The sequence below is a fragment of the Pseudophryne corroboree genome, chromosome 9, assembly GCF_028390025.1.
Source record: "Pseudophryne corroboree isolate aPseCor3 chromosome 9, aPseCor3.hap2, whole genome shotgun sequence".
NCBI classification, from domain to species: Eukaryota; Metazoa; Chordata; class Amphibia; order Anura; family Myobatrachidae; genus Pseudophryne; species Pseudophryne corroboree.
Genome location: NC_086452.1, coordinates 116,143,750 through 116,157,176, shown reverse-complemented (window position 1 = coordinate 116,157,176; position 13,427 = coordinate 116,143,750). Strand labels below are relative to the sequence as shown.

At 46.6% G+C, this 13,427-nt stretch overlaps 1 protein-coding gene across 9 annotated transcripts in view; it reads left to right on the top strand.

Annotated features, from left to right (window-relative positions):
- Positions 1–13,427, top strand: part of CACNA1E (calcium voltage-gated channel subunit alpha1 E) — a 1,569,892-nt gene that overhangs the window by 1,486,544 nt on the left and 69,921 nt on the right. For all 9 annotated transcript variants that reach the window (XM_063939782.1, XM_063939783.1, XM_063939786.1 and 6 more), the window contains 5 exons: positions 1,946–2,056; positions 2,195–2,278; positions 5,314–5,439; positions 10,363–10,428; positions 12,279–12,370. In XM_063939782.1, coding sequence (XP_063795852.1) covers positions 1,946–2,056; positions 2,195–2,278; positions 5,314–5,439; positions 10,363–10,428; positions 12,279–12,370 — 479 coding nt within the window. The remainder of the gene's footprint in view (positions 1–1,945; positions 2,057–2,194; positions 2,279–5,313; positions 5,440–10,362; positions 10,429–12,278; positions 12,371–13,427) is intronic.

Below are 13,427 nucleotides of genomic sequence, written 5' to 3'. Positions count from 1 at the left end.
TTCTCGCGCCGTCGAAAAAAATGGGTGTGGCCACGCACCAGAAGGTGTGTGGCCACTGAAAATGGGACGTGCCAACATGACTATCACCTACCCCCTGTGTCGCCTCTCAGCACACTATCACCTACTCCACAATCGCCCCACAGGGCCAGATACACAGTGCCCCACAGTGCCAGATACACAGTGCCCCACAGTGTCAGATACACAGTGACAGATACAGCACCCCACAGTGCCAGATACAATGCCCCACAGTGCCAGATACAATGCCCCACAGTGCCAGATAAAATGCCCCACAGTGCCAGATAAAATGCCCCACAGTGCCAGTTACATGCCCACAGTGCCATACATGCCTTACAGTGCCAGATACATGCTCCACAGTGCCAGATACAATGCCCCACAGTGCCAGTTACATGCCCCACAGTGCCAGTTAGAATGCCCCACAGTGCCAGATACATGCCCCACAATGCCAGTTACATGTCCCACAGTGCCAGTTACATGTCCCACAGTGCCATATACAATGCCCCACAGTGCCAGTTACAATGCCCCACAGTGCCAGATACATGCCCCACAGTGCCAGTTACATGCCCCACAGTGCCAGTTACATGCCCCACAGTGCCAGTTACAATGCCCCACAGTGCCAGATACAATGCCCCACAGTGCCAGTTACAATGCCCCACAGTGCCAGATACATGCCCCACAGTGCCAGTTACATGCCCCACAGTGCCAGTTACATTGCCCCACAGTGCCAGTTACATGCCCCACAGTGCCAGATACATGCCCCACAGTGCCAGTTTCATGCCCCACAGTGCCAGTTTCATGTCCCACAGTGCCAGTTACATTGCCCCACAGTGCCATATACATGCCCCACAGTGCCAGTTACATGCCCCACAGTGCCTGTTACATGCCCCACAGTGCCTTACATGCCCCACACAGTGCCAGATATAATGCCCCACAGTGTCGGTTACATGCCCCACAGTGCCATACATGCCCCACAGTGCCAGATACATGCCCCACAGTGCCAGATATAAGAATACCCCCGTCACTCACCGTTTCCTTCCCTCTGCTATGTGAGGGGAGGAGAGCACAGCGCAGCACCTCTCCTGCCCCTCAATGCTCCAGGTCTCCGGCGGCGGCTATGTGGCGCCAGTTCGTTAGTCAATCAGGAGCCGGTCCGCAAGCTCTGATTGGCTAACGCCGCCGGAGACCGGACACACGCAGAAAGAGATTTAACAATGGTAAGTCTACCATAAATCTACTTTTTACCTTAAGCCTTTTAAGAGTCACATGTTGCCCGTCACTGCTCTGACTTATGTTGTTGAGCTGAATAATGTTCTCGGGCCCTCATTCCGAGTTGTTCGCTCGTTATTTTTTTTTGCTACGGAGCGATTAGTCGCAAACTGCGCATGCGCAATGTTCGCAGTGCGCCTGCGCCAAGTAAATTAGCACAAAAGTTTGGTATTTTACTCACGGCCTAACAAGGATTTTTCATCGTTCTGGTGATCGTAGTGTGATTGACAGGAAGTGGGTGTTTCTTGGCGGAAACTGGCCGTTTTCTGGGAGTGTGCGAAAAAACGCTGGCGTTTCTGGGAAAAACGCAGGAGTGTCTGAAGAAATGGGGGAGTGTCTGGGCGAACGCTGGGTGTGTTTGTGACGTCAAACCAGGGACGAAACTGACTGAACTGATCGCAGTGTAGGAGTAAGTCTCGAGCTACTCAGAAACTGCTAAGAATTTTCTATTCGCAATTCTGCTAATCTTTCGTTCGCAATTCTGCTATGCTAAGATACACTCCCAGTAGGCGGCGGCTTAGGGTGTGCAATGCTGCTAAAAGCAGCTAGCGCGCGAACAACTCGGAATGTTAGGACATCATTATTGGTGTGAAGTTTCTGTAGCTTATGATAGACATCTTCATTCCTGACCTTACAAAAATAATTTTCCCATTTTTTTCAGTATTATTCAGCGCCATACACCTATGAACTTGCATTAAAATATTTGAACATTGCCTTCACCATGTTATTTTCTCTGGAGTGCATCCTCAAAATCATTGCGTTTGGATTCTTGGTATGTATCTCAATTACTTCACTAATATCTGTTAAATTGTTCTGCCGTAGACGTGATGATAAGGTTACTGTGTGACCGAAGATTCAGATTTTATAATTACTGAATGATATGAACTAACACAACCATGTTTCCTCACAGAACTATTTCAGGGATACCTGGAACATTTTTGACTTCATCACAGTAATTGGCAGCATCACTGAGATTATTCTTACGGACAGTAAGGTGAGATGCCACTGCCATTTGCTGTACTGACCTATTATTATTACCAGCATTGAAAACAAATACTTGTTATACTCAAAATGCAAATACATGCTGATTTGAATAAAAAAAAATGGTTTTAAGAAATCTGAAGAAAATAAAGTCACTTTCCATTTATTTACTTTTGTGAAACACAGAAGTACAGTATCATTCATGGTTCTTCCAATGGATCATTTGGTAGTTCTGGCCTTGTTTGTTTTTTTGATTACAACATAAAGCTAAAGTTTACAAGGATACCCAAAATCACAAACAAGAACAGGTAATGTGACCCTGCCCAGGAGGATAAGATAACGCAACCAGTAGATACTGTAACTTTATGAAACAAGCCTGTGTTTTATGTAGTGTGTCCCCTGTTCCTGTTGGCACTGTCTCCCGCATATGCCTGGTTGCGACACCCAAGCTCTAGGTGTCTGGATGCTTCCAATTAGGTTCACCTAGAGGTGCGAGTCTGAGTGGAGTGATGGGCACATGTTCGTGATGTCACATGGGATTCTGTTTAAATCTCTCTGATGGTTGTCCCAGCAACAGGTTTTATGCCTTCTGTTGCTAGAGCTCCTTGTTTATCTAAGTTCCTGTCCATTGACCTGGCTTGTTCTGACCTCATATGTTTGTGGTACTGACCTTGTATTAGTTACCTTTTTATGAATATGTATATAACATAATTGACCCACTTTTGGGCTATACATGTTACATGTAGTCATCATTACAAGAACATCTTGTATAACTAACACAGTGTTGGGTTCAGGTGACCGGCGCTTGGGATCCCGAGCTTTAGATTGCCAGCTGGGGGGGTGGGCACAACGAAGCACTTTGAGGGCTCGCTGCGCTCGACATGCAACGGGCACGGTGGCTCGCTATGCTCACCACAGGTTCTGTTTCCATTCACAAGTGGGAATAGTCCCTGTCAGTTGGCATGCCGACTGTCGGGCTGTCAATCGCTCGGGATCCCAGCGTCAGTATAGTGACCGTCAGTCTCCCGACCACCGGTCACATAACTACATCCCTTAAAACACAATCAGTAACAATAGATGGGGTGTCACACCCAAAAGTGAATACACAGACAAAGTGGAAATTCCACCACCTTAAAATGATGGATACCCTCAGGGGTAAAGCTTCTTACTGATGAATTAGATGTACAGTGCTTAACAAATCTGCCAGCAATCGTCACTTCTCTCTGTATCCTCAATGACAGGGGCCGAACGGCTGGAGACAACGGAGTCTGCTGCCGCCGGGCTCCAGCCCCAAAGGGGGCACTTCCTCCATTGTCCCCAGGCAGTTCAGAGCACCTGCCGAGTGGAGAGCAGCATGAGCAGAGGCTGGCAGTGTGTACAGCCTACAGTTAATGCTGGCAGCTGGCAGCCTTCCAAAGGCCACTCCTACTCCCATCACCAATACCACACAACTTCCTGCCCAGCAAGTACTGTAAGCTGGAATCACATACAATAATCATTACAGAGACAGATCGAGTATTCTGTCATTGTTGTATGTGACTCCTGCTTACTAGATTGTTGCCATGGCATAGTGATTGCTGGGCAGGAATAAGGAGGGGAGAGGAGTCACAGAGACGGCCCCCCAGAGGCTAGATATGACACTGCACAACCCGGCCTCCGAGTCTCCGACTCCACGTGCAGGCATCAGCGGGACCCTCCTCCTCTAGCTGTGGGAGCAGGCTCAGCAGCAGACTAAAGTGCACTGTCCTGGTCTTGTCACCTCTCTCCTGTCCCTGTCACCTATGTTCTGTCCCTGCCACCTCTCTCCTGTCCCTGTCAGCCCTATCTTGTCTCTCCTGTCCTGTCCCTGTCACCCCTTTCTTCTATCCCTTCTGCTCTGACCCTGTCACCCCTGTCCTGTCCCTGTCACCTCTGTCTTGTCCATGTCCCTTCAGTTGTGGCCCTGCCTCACCTCTCTCCTGTCCCTTCTGTTCTGTCCCTGTCCCCTCTGTTCGGGGCCTATCACCTCTGTCCTGGCCCTTTCATCCCTCCTTCCTGTCTTTTCTATCCTGTCCATGTCACCCCTGTCCTGTCCCTGTCACCTCTGTCCTGGTCCTGTCATCCCTTTCTCTCCTGTTCTTTCTGTTCCTGTCCCCTCTGTCGTGGTTCCGTTCCTGTCACCATTGTCCAGTTCCTGTCACCCTTGTCCCCTGTTCTGTACTGTTCCCATTACCCCTGTCCTGTTCCCCCGATCTTGGCCCTGTCACCTATGTCCTGGTCCTGTCCCCTTTATTTTGTACTTGTCACCTCTATTTGTCCCTGTCATTTCTGTTCTTCCCCACTGTACTGTCCCTGTCATCTCAGTAGTGGCCCTGTCACCTCTGTCCTGGCACTGCCGCTCCTGGTACTGTCACCTCTATCCTAGCCCCAAATTTGATATTGTTTCCCTTTTTATCGAGGGGTGGGGGCACCAAACTCTAACTTGCCTCTGGGCGACGGTGATGAACTTACGCCACTGCTCAATGATGTTATGTAGATAAAGGTTTCCATCTGATTAGAGTCAGGCACTAATAAGTCATGAGCTAATAGAGGGGATGTGTTTAATTTGCCGGCTGTTGGGATCCCGGAGGTCACGATACCGACACCAGAATCCTGATAGCCGACAATGCCGTAATCCCTGGGCAACTGGACTATTCCCAATCGTGGGTGTCCCTGACACCTATAGAGTAGGAATATATCCTGTGATGAGCACAGCGAGCCACCGAACCCGCAGCAAGGCGTCTCTTCGCGCTCACCCCGCTGCCGCCATTCTGGCAGGCAGGATGCCACTATCGGGATATTGACAGCTGGCATCCCGTCCGCTGGTAAATCATACTGAAACCCTAATAGAGAATGGGAGTACAGAGTAAAAGTAATCATCATACCTAGATGTGGGCTCTCTTAATTCTTTATCAGTAGTTTACAAACTCAACTTCAAGCAGGTAGCACCATAGAGTAGAACTACATTAGGAAAGCTAATGGAGAATGTCTGTATTGTTTAATACTAATATTAATAATTGTCTGATCTAGTTGGTGAACACCAGCAGCTTCAACATGAGTTTCCTGAAGCTGTTCCGAGCTGCCCGACTCATTAAGCTTCTCCGGCAGGGATACACAATCCGCATCTTACTATGGACTTTTGTACAATCGTTCAAGGTAATAAACTACTTTTCTTGTATTAGTCTACATTAGAAACTTCAAGTGTTTTTGCATTGGACGTACAGTAGCCATGTGTGTGTTCGGGATGTGGTCAAGAGACCGCCGGTCACATTACCTCCCCCTACATCCCGCACCCTCACAATACCGACGGTTGGCATGTCGACCAACAGGGACTATTCCCACTCGTGGGTGTCTACGACACCCATAGAGTAGTAACAGAACCCATTGGCGAGTGCAGGTCACCACCAAGCGCGCAAGGGGCTTGTTGCTCTCACCCCCAATCCCTGTTGCACTCGCTGGTCACGCAATACACACCCGAGTGTTCACCTGAATGTTATCTGCTGCTATTTTTATATTACTGTATGTGACTGATTATACTCTGCTCTTCTGGGAGTCGGGGAGGACTACCCAAAATTCAGGGGTTATCCGGGCAATTCAAGAAAGTAATAGTTGCTTTATATAAAAGAGCTAAGATTTTGAATCTCGGTAATAGTCCCTGTACTTTGACAGGAATTGAGATCTTTGACAATGTATGAACATATGCTGTTGTTATCACTTTTTCTATACGGTATGTATGTCAGGCTGGAGGAAGTACAGTGTATAACAGGAAGTGTAGGAGAATCCACCCCCACCGCTAGACCACAGCTTCATGGCAAACATTTTAATCTCCAATAAATATCTGAAACCTTTACAAACACAGTAGACTTTTATTGCAGTCAACTTATATTGTAGGTTTAAGGGTGGTATTCAAATGATATATCACGCCCAATCTCCTTTCTAAAGTGATCCCAGTTATCACGCATATCACGCCCATAGTAATCAGGTTTAGCTGCGTAAAGGGTTAGGGTGCTTCGCTACCCACATGGGTAGCGAGCTGAAATTATGCTACCACGCCCATCAGCAGCAGCAGAACGGGTGTGGAAGGGGGTGGAAAGAATTGAATAAGTGGTACTGTTAATATTTTGATGTTTGGGGGAATTTAAAAAAAAAAAAAGAATCAAAATATAGATTTTTTTTCTTTTTTTTTAACAAAAATTATTTTGGATAGGGTTAAATTCATGTCCTTCACCTAATTCCCTCATAAAAACCCCTCGACCATTTCAGAGCGTTTTTTTTTTCTTGGGGAAAAAATCATCAGTTAAGTGATTAAGGCTGGAGGAGAACTGAGACATACAGTAGATGCGCACAATAAACGCACATGAGGGGGGTCAATCCGAGTTGTTCGCTCGTTGCCGATTTTCGCTATGCTGCGATTTGTTGCTAAATGCGCATGCGCAAGGCACGCAGGGCGCATGCGCTTAGTTATTTAACTAAAAACTTAGTAGATTTGCTGTGGATCCTGCGGCGCTTTTCAGCCGCACTGCTGATCGGTGAGTGATTGACAGGAAAGGGGCGTTTCTGGGTGGTAACTGAGCGTTTTCCGGGAGTGTGCTAAAAAACGCAGGCGTGTCAGGGAAAAACGCGGGAGTGTCTGGAGAAACGAGGGGGGGGGGGGGGTTGGCCGAACGCAGGGCGTGTTTGTGACGTCAAACCAGGAACTAAACGACTGAGCTGATCGCAATCTGTGAGTAGGTCTGGAGCTACTCAGAAACTGCAAAGAATTATTTATTAGCAGTTCTGCTAATCTTTTGTTCGCAATTCTGCTAAGCTAAGATACACTCCCAGAGGGCGGCGGCCTAGCGTGTGCAATGCTGCTAAAAGCAGCTAGCGAGCGAACAACTCAGAATGAGGGCCATGGTCATGCATCACGGAGGTGTGTCAAGCACAACCTGACCACCCTCATCCCATTCCGCTCCCCATTAAAGCACCTTCTAATGCTTCACATAGTATAACAGGTGTACCCTGCTATGCAGAGCAGCAGTGAAAGATAAATAGTCTAAGCCGTCCCTACAGGACGAAGGGACAGAGCCCTCATATCGGGAATATCCTGTCTAAGTCAGGACTATTGTGTACCTGCTGATCCTATATGTTCTGTCAGTGGTTAAAGTGGGCCGGAACGGGACGGAACTGCGTTCCGTCACCTCTAATTGCAGGCGGAACCAGTTCCGCCTCCGCCCGGCCACAGCATCATGTCCCTGTTCCATTATAAAGGTGGCAGCGGCCGCCAGCCAATCACGGCTCGCGGACCGGCTGCAGCACCAATTAGAAGTAGATGAGGCTTTTTCAAAATCTGGCGTGAGCCAATCACGGCTCGCAGACCGCCAGCCAATGAAAAGCTGCCAAGTGGCAGCTTCTCATTAGCTGACGGTCCAGGAGCCGTGAATGGCGCTCAGCCGGCGCCAGGTTCAAAGTGCCCACTGCCCTCACTCCCCCCCTCTGCCGCAGCCACAGCCGCCGGAGTGTGACTGAGCTGCGGGCTGTAACGCCCGATCCCCCCCCCCCCCCCCGCAAATAGACTGTGCGGTGCGGCTGCCGGCAGCTGCCTCCACTAACTGAGGAGAGGACGGAGGCAGGCTGGCTGAATGTACGGGGAGCAACAGTAGCTGCAGAGAAAGTTGCAGCTCCTCCCAGGCAGACCTCCCATGTGACAGAGCTGGCCGGCCGGGTGAGGCAGGACGGAAATGTTTGCAGTGAACTGTACTGCAGTTGAGCACAGGTATTTGTTTTAAGTGTAGGGGGGGGCTTAGTTGGCCGGGTGAGGAACCCACTGCCCTGGTGTTTGGAAGGAAGAGGGGGGGGGGGGGGTGCTATGTGTTTATAAGCTACGTGTGTATCATGTGCTGTGTGCATGTATCCTATGTGTGTATCATGTGCTGTGTGCATGTATCCTATGTGTGTATCATGTGCTGTGTGCATGTATCCTATGTGTGTATCATGTGCTGTGTGCATGTATCCTATGTGTGTATCATGTGCTGCGTGCATGTATCCTATGTGTGTATCATGTGCTGCGTGCATGTATCCTATGTGTGTATCATGTGCTGCGTTCATGTATCCTGTGTGTGTATCATGGCCTGTGTTCATGTATCCTGTGTGTGTATCATGGCCTGTGTTCATGTATCCTGTGTGTGTATCATGTGCTGTGTTCATGTATCCTATGTGTGTATCATGTGCTGTGTTCATGTATCCTATGTGTGTATCATGTGCTGTGTTCATGTATCCTATGTGTGTATCATGTGCTGCGTTCATGTATCCTGTGTGTGTATCATGGCCTGTGTTCATGTATCCTGTGTGTGTATCATGGCCTGTGTTCATGTATCCTGTGTGTGTATCATGGCCTTTGTTCATGTATCCTGTGTGTGTATCATGGCCTGTGTTCATGTATCCTGTGTGTGTATCATGGCCTTTGTTCATGTATCCTGTGTGTGTATCATGTGCTGTGTTCATGTATCCTGTGTGTGTATCATGTGCTGCGTTCATGTATCCTGTGTGTATCATGTGCTGTGTGCATGTATCATATGTGTGTATCATGTGCTGTGTGCATGTATCATATGTGTGTATCATGTGCTGTGTGCATGTATCCTATGTGTGTATCATGTGCTGCGTTCATGTATCCTGTGTGTATCATGTGCTGTGTGCATGTATCATATGTGTGTATCATGTGCTGTGTGCATGTATCATATGTGTGTATCATGTGCTGTGTGCATGTATCCTGTGTGTGTATCATATGTCTGTGTGTATGTATCCTGTGTGTGTATCATGTGCTGTGTTCATGTATCCTGTGTGTGTATCATGTGCTGTGTTCATGTATCCTATGTGTGTATCATGTGCCGTGTTCATGTATCCTATGTGTGTATCATGTGCTGTGTTCATGTATCCTATGTGTGTATCATGTGCTGTGTGCATGTATCCTATGTGTGTATCATGTGCAGTGTTCATGTATCCTGTGTGTATCATGTGTCTGTGTGTATGTATCCTGTGTGTGTATCATGTGCTGTGTGTATGTATCCTATGTGTGTATCATGTGCCGTGTGTATGTATCCTATGTGTGTGTATGTGCTGTGTGTGTGTATGCATGCTCTGGGTGTATATGTATGCATGCTCTGTGTGTATATGTATGCATGCTCTGTGTGTATGCATGCATGTATGCTCCGTGTGTGTGTCTGCAGTGTGTATGTTTGATCCGAGTAGTTATGTATTGTATATATGTTTTTGAAAGTACGCCATGAATGTATGTATGCTGTGTGTAAGTATGTATGTATATGTACAGAAGTGTATGTATGTATGTATGTATATATATATATATATATATATCACAACATATGTACATGCATACGTGAACGGAACCCCCCCCAAGAAAATCCTGCATTTGCCCCTGCCTGGGCGTCTGGTAGGAGAGTCAACTCTCCCTCCTCATGAAGACCTCCAGGTAACTGCTGCCACAATTCACAGCTCTGGGTGCCCAGTCTTTCTGCTGCTGATATTCTCTCTCTCTCCATGTCCCTCTCTCTCTCTCCATGTCACTCTATTTTGCCATGTCTCCTCTTCATCTCTCTCTCTTGCAATGTCTCTATCTCCATGTCTCTCTCACCCTCTCTTGCCATGTCACTCTTTTTGTCTGTTTTTGCACTTTCAAGACTCTGAGTGTGTGTGTGTGTGTGTGTGTATATATATATATATATATATATATATATATATAAAACCCCCTCATAAAATCCTGCGTTTGCCCCTGGAAGGGGCTCTACCTGTCGTAGTGTGTAAAAGGGGACGCTGTCTGCCGTACTGTGTAAAAGGGGGGACTCTGAAAATTGTGGGCATTGTGTGTAAAGGGCACTAGTATGTGGGGCGGGCAATGTGAATAAGATTGTGCTACTGTGAAGCATTATTTTGAATTGGTGGTACTTTTGTGTGGCCACGCCCCTTCCTTGTGAGGCCACACCCTTTCTGTGGCATTGCAGGTGAGGTGAGTTCCCCCACCTCTCCAAGACCACTTTAAGCCCTGTGTTCTGTCACTTTAATAACTTCATGTTGCTTTATTCTCAGGCTCTTCCTTATGTCTGCCTCTTGATTGCAATGCTGTTCTTCATCTACGCCATTATCGGAATGCAGGTTAGCCTCTGTCAGTTCACCCTCAGACATGTATCACTGCAGACATTATTTCTCCCCATATTTACTAAAGCAATCTGTAACTAGGCTTTTATGATGCAATTGTGTTGCTTTTCCATATAGATCACAAGTAACCACAACTAAAAAATATATTTTGTCCATAAAGAAAAAGCATTTTGTTCCAAGCACTATGTTCTCTCCTGGGCACACACCAGAACTGTGAGGCTTAGAGGAAGCCAGTCACACTTACTTGCCTACTTTGCTGCCCCCTCCTCCGGGAGGAGGCAGCGTTGTAGGCGCGCAGAAGTGTGGCCGGTGGCATGATGGGCTGTCCGGGTGGGCATGGTCAGTCAATGTGGGATGTCTGGGGGCATGATTACTGGGAAGTGGGCAGTCCGGGAGGCATGGTATCACGATTGCGTCATCGTGGCTCTGCTCCCCGCTATACAGTGCTTCGAAAATAGGCGCTAAATAGCAGGGGCGGAGCTACGATGACGCGATTCAACCCGAATCGCGTCATCAGATCCCCTCGGACTACCCACCTGTTCCTTCTGTGGGCGGCCGAGGTGGGGTGCGCAGGGCCTGACAGGGAAAATGGGAGGCTTGCCCACCTTTCCGGGGGGCTGGGAGGGTGACCCAATTTTCGGGTGCCTCTCGGCCATTCCGGGAGGGTAGGCAAGTATGCAGTCACAAGGTGAGACAGGCTGTCAGAGGAGAGATGGACCATCCTGCTCCATCCCTCACAGGTGTCCTGCTGTGTGGGCGGGATGGAACACCCCTAGGATACATCATAGCTGATATGCTTACCATATAATGCACAAATCTTTATGCAGTAAGTTCAGTAACAATAAAAAGCCAAAAAACACCTGGCGCTGTGATTGACTACAGAAGAATGCAGCAATCCCAAAGGGTCTTTGGTTTTAACCCTTAATATAGAACTACAAAAAAACAAAACTGGGACTGCGCAATTCACTCTGATATGGATATTTATTATCACATAAAATTAATCTCTAGACATATATAAATACATACAAACACATATAATGCTAGATGCCGGCCAGCATCACATAAATTTTTTTTTATAATATAAAAAAAAAACAATTATTATATTGCTAATGGGTCTAATAATACAGGATATGTTTCTTGATTCCAGTATATATGCCTAATGCACTTTGTATCCTGAAGAAACATATCCTCTATTATTAGACCCATTAGCAATATAATAATTGTTTTTTTATATTATAAAAAATTTTTTTATGTGATGCTGGCCGGCATCTAGCATTATATGTGTTTGTATGTATTTATATATGTCTAGAGATTAATTTTATGTGATAATAAATATCCATATCACAGTTCAGTAACAGCATTCACATCCAATATATAGTAAAAATAACTGTTCTACCCGTTCTTCACATGGGAGTTTCTGATTTTCAGGGTTGTAAATATAAATGAGTGTTAAAAATTTGGTAAATCTATAGAGCTGTAAATTTGAGACATCTTAATGTAAGTAAATATTAAGCCATGGTTTTCCTAGTTTATTAAATTCTACACACTGGAGATGCAATCCAAATTTTGATCCAGTTGTCCTTTTGGGCGTTATCAGTCACGCAACGCAAGCCACGCATTGGTAATGACGTCATTATGTCAACACCCTTTTCATACCCTTAGGAGAGGTTTATTAAAATTCTAATTACAGAGTTTCCCTACCTGCAGAATACCTATGTTGAATTTCATCTTCCTAACATATCGGGAAGTAAGAGAATTAGTGATGAGTCAGTCCATCCGTCAGTGAGTGAGGGCTTTCGCATTTATATATATAGATATCATATCATGTTTTGATGTATGTGATTTAGGTGTTTGGGAACATCCGTCTAGAAGAGGACAGCCATATTAACCGACACAACAACTTCAGGAGCTTCTTCAGTTCCCTCATGCTGCTCTTCAGGTTGGTCTGACAAAATCTCTGTATATTCAGTGAAATATATATTAGTAGCTATACCTACGTCTCTGCAGTATTAAAGGGAAACTTGCATGATGCATCATCCTAAATTTGATGTGAAAAGACCAATTTCTTAAATTGTGTTTAAGAAGGCAATGTGGGAAGCTTTTTTTAGCTTCCCACATTGCCTACACCTTTCTTTGTCACAATTACTAAGCCAGAAATAATTAAATCCCAAGAGCTGTCCACTTATTACAACAATAAGCTACTTAGCTGAACTTGACATCCGCTGGTTTAAACTTGGGGAAATCATCCACTTCAGTAAGGCAGTTTTTTTAGAAAGCTCTATTCCATCCCAACAAGGGTGGTCATTCCAAGTTGTTCGCTAGCTGTTTTCGTTCGCTGCGCAGCGTTTTGGCAAAAAAGCGGCACTTCTGCACATGCGTATGCGGCGCAATGCGCATGCGCAACGTACTTTCACAGCAGCCGAAGTCATTTTACACAAGGTCTAGCAAAGCTTTTCAGTCGCACTGCTGGCCGCAGAGTGATTGACATGAAGTGGGCGTTTCTGGGAGGTAACTGACCGTTTTCTGGGAGTGTGTGGAAAAACGCAGGCGTGTCAGATACAAACGCAGGCGTGGCTGTCCGAATGCAGGGCGTGTTCGTGACGTCAAAACAGGAACTGAATAGTCTGAAGTGATCGCAAGCGCTGAGTAGGTCTAGAGCTGCTCAGAAACTGCACAATCTTTTTTTGTTGCTGCGCTGCGATCCCTTCGTTCGCACTTCTGCTAAGCTAAAATACACTCCCAGAGGGCGGCGGCCTAGCATTTGCACGGCTACTAAAAGCAGCTAGTGAGCGAACAACTCGGAATGAGGGCCAAGATGTCATACAGCCAACATCAACTGGGAAGCTTCAGGGCAATTAGCTATCATGCTGGGACTATGGATCGTCATACCTCCAGTAGCTAAATAGGAGCATACTTTTAATGAAATGACCTAATGTACATGCCAGGTGAGGAGGGGGCCAGTATGCAATTAACCCCCCCCTATTTTACTCCTGTAT